General features: G+C 41.4%; 1 protein-coding gene across 1 annotated transcript in view; it reads right to left on the reverse strand.

Annotated features, from left to right (window-relative positions):
• LOC122555310 (meiosis 1 associated protein) overlaps positions 1-23,212 on the reverse strand; it is a 111,202-nt gene that overhangs the window by 52,789 nt on the left and 35,201 nt on the right. Inside the window, exons 4-8 of the mRNA XM_043701562.1 lie at positions 21,390-21,579; positions 18,623-18,784; positions 10,435-10,446; positions 5,466-5,622; positions 4,564-4,705 (exon numbers count right to left, since the gene is read on the reverse strand). Coding sequence (XP_043557497.1) covers positions 4,564-4,705; positions 5,466-5,622; positions 10,435-10,446; positions 18,623-18,784; positions 21,390-21,579 — 663 coding nt within the window. The remainder of the gene's footprint in view (positions 1-4,563; positions 4,706-5,465; positions 5,623-10,434; positions 10,447-18,622; positions 18,785-21,389; positions 21,580-23,212) is intronic.

Genomic DNA, 23,212 nt, shown 5'->3' on the forward strand with positions numbered 1-23,212 from the left:
TCACTTCAAATTAACATCTTGCTCTCCTGCTAACATTACTATCTTAGAATCCCTATGCAAGCTGGAGGAACCGCACTGCATTTTCCCCTGAGGCAGTTTATAGCTTTCAGGGCAACATTGAGTTTAAAACTTCAAAGCTTGGACAGTGTCTTTCATTTTTATTACACCTCTTACCCCTCCCAGCAGAGCTGACCTATTTTCCACTATTCACACCAATCATTAACTCCTTTTCTGTATCTATATCGTTTTTATTACAATAAACACTCCCTTTGTCTTTTGTTCTGGGCTCCACTTGCTCCTCCTCCCACTTTGTGAACAGCATAAAAACAACCATTTCCCAGCCTCCTTAACTTTTAAAGATGAACAATACTGGACTTAAAATGTGAACATGGTTTTTCTCTCTCCCCAGATGCTGCCAGACCTGCTGAGTTTCTCCAGCACTTTATTTGTAATTTCAGCTTTAAAATAGAGACGGGTGACCCGACACTGCGTTTTGAGTGTCGTTAAGGTTCTCTTTGAGGATAACAGATTTGAAATCTTACTTATAATATTTGTAATTAGAGTGCTTCAAATAGTTACTATACAGTACAACACAGCATGTATTTTCCTTTAGGTGCAATAAAGTATTGAACGAGCTGCCAGAGGAAGTGGTGGAGGCAGTAACATTAAAAAGGGTATATATAGAATGGGTACATGAATAAAGAGGATTTAGAGGGTTATGGGCCAAATGCTGGCAAATGGAACTAGATTAATTTAGGATATCTGGTCAGCATGGATTCTTTTCTCTTTCTGAGTGTAAAGGGGAAGATATGGTAGTTAGGCCAGTGGTACCCTAACCACTGTTGCAGGAGATCAGGGAGCAGTCTAGTGTCCCTGACAACTACGTCTGCAGGAAGTGTGACCAGCTGCAGTTCCTCACAGACTGCACTGTTCGGTTGGAGTGGCAGTTGGACACAGTGAGGATGAGGATATAGTGGCAGAGAGAGTGATAGACACTAGTTACAGGGAGGTGATCACACTATAGGTTCAATCAGGTAGATGAGTGATGCCAGGAGAGACAGGCAGGTAATGCAGGAGCCTCCTGTGGCTAATTCCTTCTCTAACAGGAATACCATTTTGGATACTGTTGGGGGTATAGACTTTCAGTTGAGTATAACAGCAGCAGCCAGGCCTGTGGCACCACAACTGGTTCTGCTGTAGAACAGGGTTGGACAAGGTTCAAGCAAGTGATAGTGGTTGGCGACTTGCTAGTAGAAGGCACAGACAAATGTTTCTGTAGCTGCGTTCGAGACTCCAGGATTTGGTGTGTTGCATGGCTGGTGCCAGCATCAAGGACGTCTCTGAGCAGTTGCATGAAATTCTTAAGGGGGAGGGTGAGCAGCCAGGTGTAGTGGTGCACATTGATATCAATGACATAGGTAGAAAGAGGAATGAGATCCTGTGAAGTGAGTGAAGGGAGTTTGGAAAGAGCCTGAATAACAGGACTCGAGGTTAAAAATCTCTGTGTTACTGCCAGTGCCCCGTGCTAGTGAGGCATGGAATAGAAAGATAGGACAGATGAACACATGGCTGAGAAGCTGGTGCAGGGGGCAGGGTTTCAGGTTCTTGGATCATTGGGACCTCTTCTGGGGCAGGGATGACCTGTACAAGTTGATCAGAGGATGAGTTGATCATTATCTCATCCTCTGATCAACTTGTATGTCTCTATCAAATCCCCCTTAGCCTTCTTTCCAATGAGAACAGACCCAAGTCTCTCAGCCTTTCCTCATAAGACCTTCCCTCCAGACCAGGCAACATCCTGGTAAATGTCCTTTGTACCTTTTCCAATGCTTCCATATCCTTCCTGTAATGGGACGACCAGAACTGTACACATTATTCCAAGTGTGGCCGCACCAGCGTTTTGTATAGTTGCAGCATGATATTGCGGTTCCGGAACTCAATCCCTCCACCAATGAAACCTAACACACCGCACCGTATGCCTTCTTAACAGCACTATCCATCTGGGTGGCAACTTTCAGAGATCTATGCGCATGGACTCCAAGATCCCTCTGTACATCCACACTACCAAGAATCTTTCCATTGACCCAGTATTCTGCCTTCCTGTTATTCTTCCCAAAGTGCATTACCTCACATTTAGCTGCATTGAACTCCATTTGCCATCTCTCAGCCCAATTCTGCAGTTTAAGAAGAACAAGGATGGCAAAGTAAGGGACACTTGGAAAAAGGGAGGTTGTGAATTTAATCAAAAAGGAAAAAAGTAAGGATGAAGGAGGACAGGGCCAATGAGGAATATAGGGAAACCAGGAAAGTACTCAAGCAGGGAATTAGGAGAGCAAGAAGGGGCCATGAAATGACCTTGGCAGGTATAGTTAAAAAGAATCCCAGGGAATTCTATAGATAAATTAAAAACAAGGGGATAACTTGGGAGAAGATAGGACCACTCAAGAATAAAGGAGGGATCTTGTGCTTGGAGACACAGGATGTGTGTGACATCCTAAATGAGTACTTTGCATCAGTATCCACCCAGGAGAAGGATATGGAGGACAGTGAGATTTGAGTGGAGCATACTAATATGCTGGGGCATTTGAAATCAAGAGAGAAGTGATGTTGACTCTCTTGGGGAGAATTAAGATGGATAAGACCCCAGGTTATTGAGAGAGGCAAGAGAGGAGATTGCTGGGGCCTTGACCAAGATCTTTGTATCCTCGCTTTGGAGAGATCCCAGAGGACTGGCAAGTAGTTAATGTTCTTCCTTTGTCTAAGAAGGGAAATAGTGATAATCCAAGAAACTATATACTGGTGAGTCTCACATTGGTGGTTGGGAGGCAATTCGGGAGAATTCTTAGGATAAATTTGTGCACATATAGAAAAGTATGGCTTAATTAGGGACAGTCAGCATGGCTTTGTGCAGGGCAGGTCATTGTTAGTTGCATCCAAGAGAGTTTCTTGAAACAATATGTGGATAGTCCAACTAGAGGCGGGGCCACACTGGACCTTGTTTTGGCTAATGAACCTGGGCAGGTGACTGACCTGTCGATGGGAGAGCATTTTGGAAACAGTGATCACAACTCTTTAAGTTTTAAGTTTCGAGGAGGTGACAAAGGTGATCGATGAGGGTACAGCAGTGGATTTTGTTTACGTGGATTTTGTAAGGCTTTAGACAACGTTCCTCATGTTAGACCTATCTAAAAGATTAAGATGCATGGGATCCACGATGACTTGGCCATGTGGATTCTGAATTGGCTTGCTCATAGAAGACCGAGGGTAGTGGTGGAAAGGTGTTTTTTCTGACTGGAGGTCAGTGACTTATAAATGACTTAGATCAAACTGTAGATGGGTGAGTTAGTAAGTTTGCAGATGATACAAAGATTGGTAAAGTTATAGAAGGTTGTCAAAGCAAGATATAGTTATGGGCAGAGTTGTAGTTATGGGCAGAGAAATGACAGATGGTGTTATATCTGTGTAAGTGTGAGGTACTGCATTTGGGAGGTCAAATGTTAAGGAAAAGTATGCAATTAATAGCAGGACTCTGAACAGCATTGATGTAGAGAAGGATCTTGGGGTTCAAGTTCATAGCCCCCTGAAAGTAGCCATGCAAATAGATAGGGTGGTAAGTAAGATAGGGTGAAAGTGAGTACTGCAGATGCTAGAGATTAGAGTCAAGAGTGTGGTGTTGGAAAAGCACAGCAGGTCAGGCAACATCTGAAGAGCAGGAATATCGATGTTTCTGGCAAAGGCCCTTCATCAGTGAAGGTGTGTAACATGTTTGCCTTTATTGATTGCGAATTGAGTACAAGATTGCGGGTGTCATGTTACCGTTTTGGTTAGGTCACACTTAGAATACTGTGTTCAATTCTGGTTGCCACATTATAGGAAGGATGTTGAGAAGGTGTGGAAGAGATTTACTAGGATGCTGCCTAAATTAGAAGATATGAGCTATAAGGAGCAGCTAGAAAAACTTGGATTGTTTTCTCTGGAGCAGCAAAGGCTGAGGGAAGATTTGATAGAAGTCTATAAAATTAAGAGATGCAGAGTTAGGTTCAAATCTTTTTCCCAAAGTTGAAACGTCTAATATTAGGGGGCATACATTTCAGGTGAGAGGGGGAAAGTTCAAAGGAGACGTGAGGGGCAAGCTTTTACCCAGAAAGTGGTAGGAGCCTGGAACGCACTGCCAGGGGTGGTGGTGGAGGCATTTAAGGGACTTTTAGATAAGCACATGAATATGCAAGGAATGAACGATATGGACCAAGGGCAAGCAGAAGGTATTAGTTTCACTTGGCATCATGTTCGGCACAACTACGTGGGCCAAAGGGTCCATTCCTGTGCTGTACTGTTCTATGGACGCAATCAACCGAAGGGTCTGTTTCCATGCTGTACAGCTCTATGACCCCACGACTCAATGACTCATGCTTTCTATTAGACATAGTCAAAAGGTAAGCAAAAAATGCAATAATGAAATTAACTTCAGACTTTTCCAATTGCAGCTGCAAAATATTATTTTCCTACCTTTATTCTACTTGTGTAACTTATACTTCGTGACGGATTTGTGCTTTTCTTTCCTACCTTCAAACTGTGACAGAGCGCGTGAAAGTTTTGGTGGTTTATCTCCAGTTCATCCCAGTCCAGTCTCCAACAGTTTGTGGGTCTGATGATAAGTGGGAGCCCATAGAATACAGATTCACAAACACCATCAGATTTCACAGCCCTATAAGGTAAACATTTTAATAAGCATCTAGACCTGGAAATTTGACTATTTGATTCTGAGTTGAGAAATGTGCATTCAATAATTAGACTTTGACTTAGACTTAGGTTATTAGACTTTGACATTAAACTCTTCATTTAAAAAGCTAAGTTGTAAGGAATTGTTTAAGAAACAGAGAAAAGAGAGCATGGCCAGCAATGGTGGATGTTACAGAATATTACAGAAATATGCAGGGGGTATTTTCATGGTCTAAAGTAGAAACTTCAATATTAAACTGTCCTATATTGATAAAAATAAAAAATATAGAAATATATGGGATAGGATGAAGTTATTCATCGCATCCACCTCAGGTCAGAATAATAGTTATCCAGTTTGATCAACAAGTTGTAATTATCCCAATCTCCAGCTTTTGGCTCATAGAGCTGATGTTATAGTACCACAAGTACTTTTAATATTTCAGATGCCGTCATTCCTGAAGTCTCCTTTTGCCCATTACTTTAAATCTATGTCTGCGGGTTATTGGCCTCTCCCTTTTGGAAATAGTCCCCTCCTGTCCAACATCTAGGTCACTCATATTTTTATACCTCAATTAAGCCTCCCCTCAGTTACAAAGAAAACAACAATAGTTTATCCATTTTTCTTCAGCTACAATTCCTGGCAATATTCACATAGATCTCCTTTAGGGACACCAATTCCTTCCATTAATACCTTAACCACAACTGCATGCAGTACTTTATAGTCCAAGGAGAAGAAGCCTACTTACTTTATAACTTGAAGTTTGTGCTGCAGGGGTCCTAGGTTTGTGGCTTTGTTTGTGTTCAGGAAGTCCCTGAGACTCTCGGTTTTCTCAGTTAAGCTAGTTGGTCCAGGAAGGAGGGCAGGACTAATGAGTCTCTCCTGAACATCACACTTTAGACAGGCTATAAGAAATAAATAGATAATATAAACCACATTATTTTTACACATAGTTCACTATACCTTACCCACGCTGATATCTAGTGGAGTAACATTGTGAAAATAAATGAATAAGAATATAATAGGAGTATAAGTAGTCTATTGATTCCTCAAAACCTGTTCCTCCAGTCAATAAGATTGTGGTTTATCAGATTATGGCCTTTACTCCACTTTCTTGTCTTCCCCTTTAGCCCTTGACTCCCTTGTCAATCAAAAAACTGTCTAGCCTTGAATACATCAAACAACCCAGCCTCTGCTGCTTGCTGGGGACAGAATTCTAAATACTAATGATCCTCTGAGAGAATATTTGTGCCACACAAGTGCCAGGCAATGACCATCTCCAACAAGAGAGAATCCAACATTGAATCCATCACTTTCAACATTATGGGATTACCAGTGAACAGAAACTGAACTGAACCAGCTATATGTACTAAAACAGCAGGTCAGGCTGGGAATGTTGCTGTGAATGACTCACCTCATGACTCCTCAAAACCTGTGTACCAATTACTAGGTACAAGTCAGGAGTGTAATGGAATGATCACACTGACCTGGACAAGTTCAACTTCAAAACTATTTAAGAATCTTAATAGCAACCAGATAAAAGCAGTCTGTTTGATTGGCACTTCATCCACTATCTTCAACATTCATTCCATTACTGATTCACAATGGCGGCAGTATGCACGTTCTACAATTCACCATTATTCCTTCCCCTGACTCTACTGCCTAAAAGACAAGGCTTGCATGAGATCACCACCAGATACTATCCTGACTTGGAACTGTACCATTGTTCCTTCAGTGTGGGAGTCCTTTCCTAGAAGCACTCAAATGTACCTACCACACATGGACTGCAGCAGTTCAAGTAGGCAGTTCATCGCTACCTTCTCAAGGACAATTAAGTATGGGCAATAAAAGCTGGCTTAGCTAGTCATGATTTGGAGATGCCGGTGGTGTTAAAAATCACACAACACCAAGTTATAGTCCAACAGGTTTAATTGGAAGCACAATAGCTTTCGGAGCGACACTCCTTCACCAGATGATAGTGGAGGGTTCGATCGTAACACAGAATTTATAGCAAACATTTGCAGTGTGATATAACTGAAATTATACTTTGAAAAATTGAATGTCTGTTAATCCTTTCATCTCTTAGAATACAGCAATAGTTTCACTTCTTTCATGTGAAAATCACAAAACCTTTTTTTTAAAGTTGCATTCTCGGGTTAGCTGTTAACAATGGTGACACTCATGAATGAATTTAAAAGTCTTTCTCATCTTCATCTTAAACGTGACACACTTATTTTGAAACTATGCCCTCAGTTCTGGATTCTTTGAGAATCAGGCATCACTGATACACACAGTTTCTTAGGTTAATAAGGCACTGACATTGGTTACAGAGGCCAACAATACCTTACTTATCACTAGGTTAAAAATCACAACACCATGTTATAGTCCAACAGATTTATTTGGAGGCACTAGCTTTTGAAGCACTGCTTCTTCATCAGGTGGTTGTGAAGCAAACATTGAAGTAGGCCTCACAAATGGAAGGTTCATTAGGACGGAATTTATAGCAAACAATTTCAGTGTCATGAAGCTGAAATGATATATTGAACTAACCTAGATTAAGTCTTTCATCTTTTTGACTGGGTTTGATAGTTTTGGTTCTTTAATATGTAAATCCCAGAACTTCTTTTAAATCACATTCTCAAGGTAACTTCAGGTTTTATAACAAAAGGTGCCATCACAGCTCAGACAATGCATTAAAGGTGTAAGGTTAAAGTCTGTCTGACTAGATTAGATTAGATTCCCTACAGAATGGAAACAGGTCCTTCAGCCCAACAAGTCCATACTGATCCTCTGAAGAGTAACCTACCCAGACTCATTCCCCCACCCTATATTTATCCCTAAATATAACACTATTATAACAACACTAAATATAACAGCATCTAACACTACGGGCAATTTAGGATGGCCAATTCACCTGACCTGCACATCTTTTGGATTGTGGGAGGAAACCAGAGCACCTGGAGGAAACCCAAGCAGGCACGAGGAGAACGTGCAAACTCCACAAGGACAGACGCCCAAGGCTGGAATCGAATCCAGGTCCCTGGCACTGTGAGGCTGCAGTGCTATCCACTGAGCCACCGTTCCACCCCAATCTGTGTCCCAATCTTGAGTCAAACTGGTTCTATTTCTAAACTGGAATTTACAAAATATTACATGGTTTGACTGCCTGTATGTTACGCATTTTCTGCGCAAAATAGAATGTATATGCAAGTATAATTCTGTAAATATAAATTCACCCCATAAACCTATAGTGTGTGCATGTGCAGGAGAGTGAGACAGAGTGAGTGTGTGCATGTGAGAATCATTACTTATCTCAGTTTTGACATTACAGATGTAAGGATATGTAACGGTATGGCAGGTGGTATGTCAGCCTTCATAGTGGGAAGATTCAAGTATAGGAGCCGAGATACCATTCTACAATTGTTCAGGGGCTTGATGAGACCACACATGCAGTATTGTGTGCAGTTTTGGTCTCCTTATCTGAAGAATGATGTTCTAGCTATGGAGGGCGTGCAATAAAGGTTTACTAGACTGATTCCGAGGATGGCAGGACTAACTTATGAAAATAGACTGGAAAAGTCAGGAATACATTCACTGGAATTTAGAAGAACGAGAACAGATCTCATATAAATCTACATAACTCTAAAAGGACTAGGCTGGTGTTATGTCACAGGGATAGCAATCTAAACACAAGCCAGACTATCACTGGTGTCACAATACAGTGAAAGTAACACATTCAATGACTCACAAAATTGCTCAGTTGTTCTGAACCAGACTTTAGAATAACAAATCTTGCACTCCAAGTTTATAACTTAAACAAAAATTAACCATTTATTACTGATAATATAACTTTAGCAAAACACAGATAAACAGTTTCATGATGGATACCATGCCTTCAGAAATACTAGGTAAATTGGTTTTCCACAGGCAAACAGAATTTTAAGGGAAGGGCTTTTGCCCGAAACGTCAATTTTACTGCTCCTTGGATGCTGCCTGAACTGCTGTGCTTTTCCAGCACCACTCTAACCTAGACTCTGGTTTCCAGCTTCTGCAGTCATTGTTTTTACCAGCCAGAATTTTAAATTCACCAGTAATGCAAACAATTTTAGTAGACTTCTAGAAATAGTTACTTAGAACATAGAACAGTATAGCACAGTACAGGCCCTTCGGCCCACAATGTTGTGCCAAGCATTTATCTTACTCTACTTATTTTATACAAACTGGGATTCTTTTCTCAGAACATTCAACAATTAAATAACTGAGGAGAAACTAGAGAGGGAGAGTAAAACAAAGCATCTCAGTCTCCGGAAGTTTTAAAAGATTACCCCGCCTCTTGCAAAAACCCAATCAGAACTGGTTCTTTGTTTTCTCTTTTCAACCAACATTCTTTGTTGTTAGCACTAGTCCTCCCTGATTGATCAATTCAACATCCAATCAGTTACTAACCATGAGTAGGGACACATCTCAGTGCCAATTCATCTACAATTTCCTTAGATCAGTAATTAAATTGCTTTATTTTCCAGGCCAGATGCCAACAGAAAACGTCTTTCTTTGTTCTCTTATATTTCAAAACAAATTGCTGCTCAAAGTTTGATTTGGTTGCAAACAAAAAATGAGAAAAATAAAAGAAAAGTAGTGATGGTCTCAACTTAGGGTAAATACAGGGAAGATGTTCCTGATGTCTGGGGAGTCTAAAACCAGAAGTCACAGTTTAAAACTATTTAGGACTGAGGAGAAATTTCTTCAGCCAGAGAGTAGTGAGCCTGTGGAATTCTCTGCCACAGAAACCAGTTGAGGGCAAAATATTGAATGGTCACAATGAGTTAGATATAGTTCTGGGGGGCTAAAGGGATCAAAGGACATAAGCAGAAGCTGGAAACAGGGTACCATGTTGGATGATCAGCCATGATCATGTTGAATGGTGGAGCAGGCTCGAAAGGCCAAATGGCCTAAATTGTGTTTGTGGTTCACTAGAACCAAAAAATATACTATGAGATAGACAGAGGGTAAATTAGAATAGGGAATACTTTATTATGTGTCCTCTTAGCTCCATAGTTGGTCTTAGACTGCCTCCCCTAGTTCCTGTGTCAGGTAATTTGACCCACTTTCTCAATGGGGCAACATCACACAGCTGCACAACACTCCCACGACCTCCCCCCCTTTATTTCCATACTCCTTTAGATATATAGATACATATATACATATATTTATATAGACAACTCAACAATTATAGTTAATATGTACACATCATCAGGAGCATTTACAAAAGATAGGAAAGGGAAAATGACCCTTCCACAATTTACATTGACATGATCAGTCTCTCATGGAGATACCAATCCTCAAAGACCTTCTCCATGTCTCAGGAACCTTTTCTAGCGTAGTCTCCTCCTGCTCGTCTGGAAGCTCCTGTTGTTCTGCAGATATGGCCCTCTCAAATTGACTGTTGTTGCCCTATGTCATTGCTGTTGACTTCTTCCTGGGAACAGCAAATCCTGGCTCGAAGACAGATGACACTGTTGACACCACTGGACCTATCTGGACCAGCTCAATATTCTGAGGGACTTCCCCCAGTTGGTGAGGTGTGGCGACTAGCTGGTCTGTGTGTCTCCTCCAAATCGGTTCATTCCCTAGCCTGTACTGTATTTAATATCGGTCCTGTTTGAGTCACCACCATTGCTAAAATCCACTTTTCCAGAGATGTATAACTCTGAGCCAACACAGTCTCTTCTCTTTGGATTACTCTCAACAATGAGGTTCCTGTCCTTCTGACAATCTGTCATTCCTGTTTCTGTTCTGCCTCTTCTTTGGTTCTCTTCCGGCTGCAGTAAGTCAAATATGGTTCTCAACTGATGTCTGACTCTGATCTTCCAGGTGCTCCTTGAATGCTTGCACACAAACTGTGAACCACTGTCATTTACTGCTTGTTCAGGGTTTCTGAACGTGGCAAATATTCTGCTGATGCTGACTTCATGACTGCCACTTGGAGTGGGCATCTGTGATCACTAGTAATATCTGTCCTTCTACTGATCCTGCAAAATCAATGTGAATCCGCTGCCATGGCAGCTGAGGCCAGTCCCATGGGTGAAGGGGTGACAACAGTGGCGCCATCCTTATTAATGCTCAGGATTTACATGATCCAGCTTTCTCCTCAATCTGGGAGTCCACATTCAGCTTCCAAAAACGTCTCCAGGCTACTTTTTCATTCGCACTATGCCAGGTGTCCTTGTTCTGCGGGCGGCACGGTGGCACAGTGGTTAGCACTGCTGCCTCACAGCGCCAGAGACCCGGGTTCAATTCCCGCCTCAGGCGACTGACTGTGTGGAGTTTGCATGTTCTCCCCGTGTCTGTGTGGGTTTCCTCTGGGTGCTCCGGTTTCCTCCCACAGGCCAAAGATGTGCAGGTCAGGTGAACGTTTTGGATGTAACCCTTCTTCAGGACTGGGGGTGGGTGTAAGGGGAGCCGCAGATAAAGGGGGTGGGAGGGTCAAGGTGGTGAGGTGGAGTAGGTGAACACAGGGGGTATGACCTGGTTGGTTGATGGGAAGAATGAATCTGGTTGGTGGCTGCAAGGGTCGATGAGAGGAATGGAAAGGAAGGGGAGGAGCTGGGAAGGGAGTTGAGTGATGGGAAGGGAGGTTATTTGAAATTGGAGAACTCAACAAGTTCTCCCAGCCCCTCCCCTTCCATTCCTCTCACCGACCCTTCCTTCCAGCCAACTGGATTCATTCCTCCCTTCAACCAACCAGGTCGTACCCTCGACCTGTGTTTACTTATCCCGACCTTACCACCCTGACCCTCCAACCCCTTTATCTGCAGCTCCCCTTATACCCATCCCCAGTCCTGAAGAAGTGTTACACCCAAACCGTTGACTTCTCCACCTCCTGATGCTGTCTGGCTTGCTGTGTTCTTCCAGCCTCCTGCTTGTCTACCTAGGTGTCCTTGGTCCAGCAACTTTCCTCTGGGTGGGACCGAGATAACAGCTCTCATTCACACAACAAACAATAATCTGACATGGGCAATTCCCATGTCCTGGATGGATAAGAGCGTAATTCTGAACGCTTCCTATGACATGTCCTTCCTCTCAGGACTAAGTCCACCACTAGGCTCAAGGCCGGGTCATTCCAGGTAGTGTTCCGCACATGACCCACTGACACTGAAACTTTGCCTTCCTGGGAAAAATACATAATTTTCAGCTTCCTGTCAGGAACATCATTATTTCCCAGCAGTAGTAACCTTGATAAAACAATTGCATTGCTGTATTTCTCTGACTGTCAGTATCTAATTTCATATGAGTAGACTGACAGAGCCAATGCCCATCTCTGCAGGCATGCTGCAGCCATTGATGGTTTGCCTGTATATGTGTCAAAAATGGAGGTGAGCAGCCTGTGGTCTGTCAGCAGCAGGAATTGACTGCTATAAAGGAAGCAGGTGAACTTATTAACAAACATGTTGTCTAATCATTCCTTTTCCACTTGGGCACATTCTCCATCTTCTTTAGTGCCCTCGATGCAAACACAATGGACCTTTCTTCTCCATTCAGCAAGATGTGTGACAGTACAGTACCAACCCCAGAAATCAAAATATTGCACACTACCTACAGTGGCAATTTGGGATCGAAATGAGCCAACACTTTCAATCCGTTTCAGACTTGCCTCTTCTCCCAGTAAGCCTCCTCACATTCCTGGGTCCCTTTTCCAGCAATCAATCCAGGGTTTTACAAGTTTAAAGAACAATCTAAGTTGAGACAAATTCTCTGGCCTTGGGCGCTTTCATCTGCTTGGGTGCCTTGTGCAATTACATAGTCCAGGTGCTCTATGGAGACATTAAAAAAACTCATATTTCTCCCTTTTTACTTGCAGGCCGTGTTCCTCCAACTTGTTTAGGGTTTCTCAAAAACTCCTCTTTGGATGGTCCAGTAATCAAAATATCATCCACTCAAAGTTTAGTCCTCTGTAATGGAGCCGGCACTGACATGATGCCAAAGGAAAGTTGCTTGTAGCAGAACAGTCCCTTGTGTGTCACTATTATCAGCGACGGCTAGGACTTCTTCACAATCCCCCTCTGCAAGTAGGCACGTGACAGATCCATTTTTGACAATTCCTTTCCCCTAGCCAGTACATTGAACAGGTCCTTAATGGAAGTGGGTATTTATCCACACAGAGGGCTGAGTTGACCATGTCCTTAAAGTCACCACAAACCCTCGCTATGCCATCTATTTTTAAGAGTGGGATGTTCAGAGTGGTCCATTCACTGATGGACCAGTTCTAACACTCTCAGGTTCACTAGCCTTTCCAGTTTCACCTTCACTTTAGGCTATATGGTGTGCAGTACAGGATACATCTTTACATTCCTTGGACAAGCCTCTTAATTCAACCAATGTTTCGAGCAGGATATCCCTTATCCTGCAGCAACCATTTTTACATCCTGAGGACCTTGGAAGGACTCACTCAGACTGAGATTTGTATTGAAGAGTCATGGTAACTTCCAGGATATTTGGTATCACCTCCAACATTTGACATTGATGTTCACATGATGAAGTGGAAGCTTTTAAGTTGACAAACTCTGGAAAGTTTGTGAAAAAGCACACTACTATACAGCCCTGTCGTGATGGTGGAGGATCCTACTGCTTGAACTGCTCAGCTCTCATCACGGAGGAAGGCTCCATCTCATAGTCATAGAGCTTTATAGCACAGAAATAGAACCTTTGGTCCAACTCGTCTATGCTGACCAGATATTCTAAACTGATTTAGTTCAATTTGCCAGCATTTGGCCTATATCCCTCTAAACCCTTCCTGTCATTGTACACATCCAGATGCCTCTTAAATGTTGTAATTGAATCTGCCTCCATCACTTCCTCTGGCAGCTCATTTCATGCACGTACCACCCTCTGCGGGAAGAAGTTACCTCTCAGGTCCTTTTTAAATCTTTTCCCTCTCATATCGAACCTATATCCTCTCGTCTTGGACTCTCCTAGCCTGAGAAAAAGATCTTGGTTATTCACTGTATACTTGCCCCTCATGATTTTATAAACCTCCTAGGTCATCTCTCAGCCTCTGACGCCCCACAGAAAATAGCCCTAGCCTATTCAGCCTCTCCTTATAGTTCAAACCTTTCAATACTGGCAACACTTGTGAATCTTTTTTGAACCTTTTTGAACTGTATACGTCCTGCCCTGATTTGCCTTATCAAAATATAACACCTCACATTTATCTAAATTAAACTCCATCTGCCACTCTAGTCCATTGGCCCATCTGATCAAGGTCACGTTGTACTCTGAGATCATCTTTTTCACTGTCCGTTACAGCATGAATTTTGGTGTTATCTGCAAACTTACTAACTATACCTCCTATATTCACATCCATGTGAATGTGGAGAATGTCAGAAATAGAACAGTATATCAGTAATGCTACTCCTAAGCTTAGGTCAATCACATTGAAGCAACATGTTATTTCCTAACACAATGTGTTCTACAGGCTTCACAAGGAAGCCAATGCCATGCCTCCATAAGAAGTACGTAATTATCCAAATGAACGTTGCAAATCCAAACTGCTAGTCCAAAACATTGGGGCAGTGAATCTCAGACACCATGATGCGATCTGTGCCAAAAATATCACCCTTGAAATCACAGACCATATCTTTGCATTCGTATAGTTAGCTTTGCAAATTTGCAGCTGTGATGCATTTTCTTCCAGTATCATTTATGTGAAGTGATGCAGAAGTGATAAAAATAGGTGACACTTTTAAGATTGTGTCTGTATGGATTTGATTGTCTGACACAAAAATGGAGACAATTGCTTGAGGCAATAATTTTAATGTTCATTCTTGCAAAAAGAATGAGATGACAATGAACTGCAATTTGCTTCCAGATGGATGGTATCATACAGTCAGTGGATGCATGATTAATACCATTGCCCCAAGCAGGGCCTCAAAGGACAAGAATCATATTCTGCCACTAAAGAGAAAGACTGTAACAACTCTACGTACTCGGCTTGCAGAGCAGCCATTATATATCTCTGACTTAGAGTTAACTCAGAGCCATACAGTATAGAAACGGGTCCTTTGACCCATAAAATCTATGTCGACCAACAAACACCAAACTATACTAATCTGATTTACCTGCACTTCGTCCATAGCCTACTTTGCCCTAGCATTTTAAGTGCTCATCCAGATGCTTCTTAGATGTTGAGAGAGTACCTGCCTCCACTACCTCTCAGGCAGCATGTTGCATATTTCCTCTGAGTGAATGTTTTCCCCCCGCAGATCTCCTCGAAGCTACTTACTCCTCAGCTTAAGCTTATGCCCTCTGATCTTAAGACACCTGCCACTGGGAAAAAATTCTCACAATCTATCCCATCTATGCCTCAGATCATTTTGTATTTTATCTGTGGTATTGAGCCAGGGCTGGGTCTTTCTTGCTAATTCTCTTGTTGCTATTACAAAAAGGCTCAAAAAGGTGGACATTGACAAGGTTATTCCCTTGGATGCAGAGTTCTGAAAATGGAGGGTATATTCTTATGATAGAAGAGTCTGAAATGAGGAGAAGTATATTCATTCCGAAGCCTGAATTCTTAGAACTCCCAATTCTGAAGCGTTATGGATACTCCATTGATGTGTACATTCAAGGCTGATGGTTCAGGAAAAAAAAATGGATATTGAGAGCAGGTAGAAAAGAAAGTAAAAGATCAGCCATGATTGTATCATGGCCATGATGTGCAGGTTAGGTGAATTGGCCATGTTAAATTGCCCGTAGTGTTAGGTGCATCAGTCAGGGGTAAATGTAGGGGAATGGGTCTGGGTGGGTTGCTCTTTGGAGGGTCGGTGTGGACTTGTTGGGCCGAAGGGCCTGTTTCCGCACTGTAAGGAACTTAATCTAAACCTGTTGGACTATCAAATGGCAGATTAAACTCGAGGGGCTGAATGATCTGAAACTGCTTTTATTTCTTATAATGTAAAAGGTCTGAATAGAGCCAAGTAGAAAGAACAAGATAAAACCTAATTAAAATCAATTATATTTGCTATTCAACTTTCACAATTATCGACAAGGATTCACCATTTTGCTATGACAGCAAATAACAGGATTACTATCATGTGTTTTATCAGATGGTGGCAGTTATACTATTAAATATAATACTTCCAAAAGGGATATTAAAGATCTCAGGTAGCCAGCATGAGTTAAAAATTCTATTTACAATAATTAATTAACTTACAGTCAATATGCTGCAAAACTCTGAATTGTTTAGAAATGATTACCAATCTTTTTTATAAGACATAATAGTCATAGATTGTAACTGTTTGCTGTGAAATTATGTAATCAGATGTTTTACACACATAATATTTGCTTACATTTACAATAAATCTAGTGACACTTATTAATAGCTAATTATCAGTCTCTAAGCATAACAGTTGCATGTTTTCAAGGTTAAGCACTTCTCCAGGGACATCATTCTGCAGAGTTCTACTGCAAGTTTAGAGTCCCTGGGCACAAACAGTGAATAGTAAATAGTTATAATTGGCCCTGGTTCTTCGATTTATGTTTACCATTAGGGAGTTTCATGCCAAAAACAGAACTTCTCCTCCTAGTTTAATAAAGAACAGAGAGATATATCTAAATCTGACAACTGAAGAAAACATGATTAATTTAAGATAAATAAGGTCACTACAAACTCAAATATCATAATCACCACTTCAAAAGTAATATTCATTTTTTGATCTTTTTCATCTCCCCATTTTGTAGAAGTTGACTTATGTTAGGATAGATGGTTCCATGGGCTAGAGTGAACATTATTTGTGTCAGACCCAGAAAATTAATATTGACCTTGAGCATGCATCACAGACTAGCAATAAAACTTGTCTTCAGCTGGAAACTAAAGAGCTGCAATTTTTTTTAGATTACTTACAGTGTGGAAGCAGGCCCTTCAGCCCAACAAGTCCACACTGACCCGCCTAAGCACAACCCACCCAGACCCATTCCCCGACATCTAACACCACAGGCAATTTAGCATGGCCAATTCACCTAACCTGCACATTTTTGGACTGTGGGAGGAAACCAGAGCACCCAGAGGAAACCCACGCAGACATGGGGAGAATGTGCAAACTCCACACAGTTAGTCGCCTGAGGCGGGAATTGAACCCAGGTCTCTCGCGCTGAGGCAGCAGTGCTAACCACTGTGCCACCGTGCCAACCATGGCCATTCTGGCCATTGTTTATAAATGGTTTTCCTGGTTAATTTTTTTCTACTCTCTTGCCCTGATCTGGTGAGGTCAATTCTAGCACTGTCCTTAGAATCACTAGTGGTTCAGTACGGAAGAAGCCATTCTTTAATGGAGCTACTCGATTAATTTCACTCACCCTGCTCTTTTCTATAGTCCTGTAAATTATTTTACTTGAAGTATTTATTGAATTCTCTTTTGAATCTGTTTTTATCATGTCTGTCTTTGTATGTCATTCTTTACTTCTTCTGGCTGCGGATCGTCTTATCACTGGAAACATCTTCCTTTATTTGCTTATATGAAACTTGCATGCTTTTCCAAACCTCTAGATAATCTCCTCATAAATACTTCTTCGCTAAGGAAAGAAACTCTCTTTTTCCAGCCTCTCCACATAAGATCCCCCATCCCCATTTTAACAAATCTGTTCTGTAGCTTCTCCTTAGCCTTGAAATTCCTTCCTGAAGCAGAGGTAGCTTTGAATGTGGGGTGTTATACAGAATAATGAATCAGGTTCACCCTCCAGGTAACTTAATGGCTAGTAACAGGCTACTAGGGTCAAGATTGAGGGGGCCAAGAGAATCTTATCAGTACCTAATGAACTTCAATCTGCACATGTAGCCTGGCAGGTCTTTACAGGTGACTTTCAGTGAAACTTTTTCTACACTTTGCCCTGGAGCTGATGTTGCCACAGGTTCACTGATTCTCGCTTTCACAATAATGGTTTGGCAGGAGTGGCAACAAAAATCTTTTATGAATTTCACACATCTTCCACCTAGACGTACCATGTTATTCTACTACCAGCAGTAGAAATGCGCTTCTTTCCTACTGGGGCTACTGACAGAATAACACTAGTAAGGTTACCTACCAAGGCACTAAAAGTGGGATTTAAATCTGCTTTAGGTCCTTACCTCAGGAAAATCTTAAAGATGGTAAAAATAATGCCAATTCAGTCTTAATTAATGAGAAAGGTTTAGCAAAACCTCTGCTTCAGTTTATTTTTCTTTATTAATTAAGCAAAGGATTTTATATATGCATGCCCAGCTCTCTATATTCTTATGTCCCTTTTATGTTTAGTTCTAAGCTATTCTTATTATTTCTATTTGCCCTTCACTAGATCTCATCTGTAGATTCTATAGTGGTTCTCTACTGTTTTATGAACCTTACAATGTTCATAAACATCTTTCTCAGTCTCATTTAACCTCTATAACTTGAATAACACACCAAACTTTTATTCTGGGTGCCTTTCCTTTGTACACATCCACATCCCTCCCCCCACTCATGGAATGTGTCTATTCTGTATCTGAGCACTCTCTTTTTTGAAGATTCTCATTGTTACAATATTCTTTGGTCTATCCATTTTTGATTCCAATCTACCTATGTTAAATTCCTATTGCACCTACTGAAGTTAGCCTGAGGTAAGTATTTTTATGCTTGATTGCACAGCTACTCTAAACCTGATATATCTTCTAATCTTAAAATTCAAATGAAGTCAAATGATAAGATTCTCTTGGCACCCTCAATCTTGACCCTAGTAGCCTGTTACTAGTTCTATAGTCTGCTTGATACTATCTTTACTAAGGGTATATTTGTATACTATGGTATATTGAATTCTGAAATCCTCCACATGATCGAAACAACTCTTAGATGCAGCTTTAATCAATCTTTTTTGCAAGTCATCACTCATAGCACTGATTACTTCTTCCTGTAGAGCTGGGAAGATGTACTGCTGGAAACAGCAAGTGAAGATGCTCCTTGTCCGTTCCATGATTGTGTAACCAACTCTTGAAGAAACTATCCAGGCTGATTGCGTCATTCTCAACTGTCTGCAGATCGATGTCTGTCCCCAGTATGGAGCATTCTATTCAGTAAAAATGGCATCCATTAAATAATTAACTGGAGCAATACCAGTGGTAATCACTTTTAAGTTATCTACAATGATATTTACCAGCATAAAACCGTTTACCAACAACTGGCAAATGAATATTTCTGTGGTAAAATTAGATGGTCCAGCCAACTCAATCTGGGTCAAATACAGTCATAATACATAAAATAAATTTCACTTTTCATCAAGTGGCCTTGAAGTGCACCATCAAGTCTGGAAATTGCTTAATCAGCTCATGGTCTTATGTGAATGGTGGATTGTGCAAAAACACTGCAATCATAATCACTGAGACTGTAAAAGAAGTGGACAGTACTGTTGTAATCTTATCAAAGAAAATGAGATAAGAGTCATTCATAGCATCTTGGATGAATGCTAATCTTTAACAGCAAAACCAATGGACAGATTTTATGATGGACTGTATTCCCTGTCCCCAACCTATCCTAATTAAAAACTTGTTAGGGAACTGTTAAGAACAAGTTAGCTTCCCAGCAGCCACTTTACACTGGAAACAGCAATAGTTGAGAATTTTTGCACCCATTGGGGAAGGAGGTACTGCCTTATAGAATCTGATTATTTGTCAGCTCTGTAATCCCAGCAGTGCCAGGTTGGAGCAGTGGCCATTGGTGGGACCACAGACAGTCCCTGAAGAAGGAAAGGCTATGGGGTTAGACTTCAAGGTAAATCCAGAGTATGGCATACTCCAGCAAGGGATTTAGAGGCTGTGTCTCAGAGGCCAGGGTGAGAGTAATGATCTCTGTATGATACATGAGGAATATCCATAGATGACCTCCAGAGCAAGATCCCCTGGCCTTGCATGATGCCAGCTCAGGCAATCTGCCGTGGGCAAAATATCAGCAGAAGTGGAATGAGAAACCTCACTTCAAAACCACAATGGCCTCAAAAGTGAGCAGTTTGCCTCATGCCTCCACTAACCACAGTAAAATGGGATTCAGAATGGGGGCAGAATGGAATCAGTGAGAAAGTCACTAGCTGCCTTGTACAAGCCTTCTAACATGTTAACAGGGGGCAGTAGAGGGGCAATAAGTCAAACCCAATGTGAGAAACATCTCGAGGGTGTAAAGTACTGATCAAATAGAATAGTTTTAAGTCAAAGAATGGAGGTGAAAACTGCACTTCATTCAGAAACAAATGGACAGTAACAATGGGATACTGACATCTTCCTAGATGAATAGATTACAGAAATCAACCTCTGAAGGAAAACCTTAGCTATTTAATACATCTTTGTTTCATTATGTAGTTGCCTTTGTTGGAACCAACCAATCACGTTACAGATTGGCCACTGAAAAACAACTTTTATCCTAGTGAAGATTACAGGTGACCTTACATACATTGTTTTTCATGCCAAGTTCTTAAATTCCATTGGGTTACATCTGGAATTATGCAGTATAAGGAAGAAAGTGTTAGAAAGTGTCATATTGGCAGTCTTGTGACACGCTGTGCCCGTCATGGTTAAATAGTTGGCTTGCAGTGTGAAAAATGTGTGATGAAGAGTGAGATATTCAACAATGGTGACAGTTGAACATGCGGTGAGTCAGATGTGAAGTTAAGTGTGGTGTAATAACCACTGATGAAGCAGAGCAGGTGAGCTGTTGTGAGTGTTGAGGCCATGTGGAGAGGTGAGAAGAGAGTAGCTATAATGAAACCACAGAATATTTTGCAGCATGGCAAACATATCCTGAAAGTTGGGCCTCCTTCCTCCTCTTGATTTCCTCCCACTAACAGCAATGGTATTACCTGGAGGACTTTCTGATCCTGAGACGAAACAAGATCTTTCTTCTCATGTGTCCCACTTGCCTGAGCAGCCCTAATATATAATTTAAGAACCTGGAGCCATGTCTGAATCGTTCTGAGCCATATTTCACCTAGGGGTGTACCATCTCTTTCGGAGATGCTGGCTATCTTTCAGAGACAAACCATATCTAACCCCAACTGCCCAAACAGACACAGATCAGACATCTGAATCATTTCAATGAGGTTTCAGCAAGCTTTTAGATACTATGCACCAAAGTTTTAGGCTGATATTTCCAGATGAGGGAAGCAAATGGAAAGAAAAATAAGTCTAAAATCCCATCTTCAAACAAAAATGAAGGAGCATTTATCTCTTTATCCCAGAAACCCGAAGGAGCAAACAAAATTAAGCATATAAAGTAATACAAATTGTTTAGAGAAGGTTAAAACATGACCATGGTTATGAATCTGCCTGGACCATCTGATGGTAATGTTTTAAATGAATTACAGTAGTGAAAATAAAAATGGAGAGAGATGCAAAATGTGCTGACAATTTGCTCTCACTCTTTTTGTATTATTACGCCAAGTAAAATCCTAGCCTGTTATGTCATGAGTAGGTGGTAAAAATAATGGAATCAGGATATCAAGCTTCCCTGCTAGCTGAATATGTAAATACATCATAATGTGCTGCTCAGCTAAACAGACCAACAAGATCTCAAATTTAATGTTTACTGAATTACCTATTTTAACAATTTGGTAAGGACAAATAACAACTGTAAACAAAAATCCAATCACTTAATAAAACAGGCTCCAATTACTTGTAAGTACAGACCATCAAGGTTATTTTCTTTGCTAGATAGGGCTGACTCTGTGTTCCACGCCATGTCCATCAATTCCACTGGGTTACATCTGGAAATATGCAGTACTTGTAATCGCCTAAGGCTGACTAAATCTGTTTCACTGAGACCTGACTCTAGCTGCTTCACCACATGCCTTCCAGGCTGGCTGGTGAGTACAGTAATCTGAAAGGGTAGAAATAAATGAGGGTTATTAAAGGTCAATGTTTAATTCATCCACATTTAGAATCACATTTTTCAGCTGAATGAGTGCTAACAACCTTTGCTGTTTCATATGGTTTTCTGGATTCACTATTTTTAAATATTTTGGTTCCATGATTTTCCTCCTCAAATTTTTCTCATAACCTCCTAAAGAATTAATTATGCTGAGATGCAGTTCCACGGGTGCTGGGCATGCTCTGGAACTCATGATTATTTTTCATACATGAGGCTGAAGAACTTCAATAAATTATTCCAGCATCACGGGTGAACCAACCTTATTATTCATTCATGCAAATATTGCTACATCTAGCTGATTTCCTCAGCTTTACTTGGTTAAAGCCACATGAACTGTTGTAGTGCCCAACTGTTGCCTTCGCTGTTATGGGTAACCTCCAGCACAGATCAAAGATCTATTTTTCTCTACAGATGCAGTGTTTTTCTGTTTTTGCTCTTACTCATAGATCTGTATGTCCTGGGAGGTGATTTTAATATATTAGACTGCTGGGATGACTTAAACTACTAGATTTAATGGGGCTAATTTTCACTCATTGGGTGGAACCTACAGGATTATGTGGAATGCTGGTTTTACAGTCTTTTAGGTTGTGTGGGATGGGGGTGGAAAGTTGAAAGTCCACAGTGGGAATTAATTCTGGGTGGAAACTTATTGGGCCCTGAACATCGTAGGCTCTGGTGAGAAATCTCACAGAATTACATGAGATGTCAAACAACACCACTTTTGACATCAGGAGCAAAATGTCCCATTTTCCAACAAAACTCTGCATGTCATGATGAGATTCTCATTAGGGAATTACAAGATTCCTATTAATGGCGACAATTGCTCATTTTCACCCTTATTTACACTGAATCCCACTTCATTAAGATGCAGGTTCCTATGTTACCTATAGAAAGTAGACAGCAGAAAATCCTAGCATGAAAGTCAGTGGATATCTGACAATTCCAGCTAACTGCTTGCTCCTTTAGATTGGAGATAAAAAAACTGCAGTTGCTGGAATCCAAAGTAGACAGGCAGGAGGCTGAAAAAACACAGCAAGCCAACATCAGGAGGTGCAGAAGTCAACGTTTCTGTTGCAACCCTTATTCAGGACTGCAGGTGGATGTGGGGACAGCTGCAGATAAAGGGAGATGCCGGGGCAGGGTGGTGAAATGGGGATAGAGGAGACCAAACGTAAACTTAGGGAACGGCTCACTGAGCATCACACTCCCAGTCACTGCCCATTTCAATTCTCCCAACCACTCCCTCTCCAACATGATCATCCTTGGCCTCCTCCATTGACAAAGCAAAACACAATGCCTATTGGGGGAATAACTTATCTTTTGCACCCTACAACCCGGAGGACTCAATATTGAGTTCTCCAATTCCAAATAATTTCTGTCCCCATCCCCCAATTCCCTTCCCAGCCATTCCCCTTCCCTGCTACGGCTCCCATTGACCAACCAGGTCGTACCCTCTACCTGTCTTCAACTATCCCCACATCACCACCCTGCCCCTGCCTCCCCCATTGATCTGCAGCTCCCCCCACACCCACCCCAAGTCCTGAAAATGGGTTATATCTGAAACTCCGACTTGTGCACCTCT

The sequence above is a fragment of the Chiloscyllium plagiosum genome, chromosome 1, assembly GCF_004010195.1.
Source record: "Chiloscyllium plagiosum isolate BGI_BamShark_2017 chromosome 1, ASM401019v2, whole genome shotgun sequence".
Classification (NCBI taxonomy): domain Eukaryota; kingdom Metazoa; phylum Chordata; class Chondrichthyes; order Orectolobiformes; family Hemiscylliidae; genus Chiloscyllium; species Chiloscyllium plagiosum.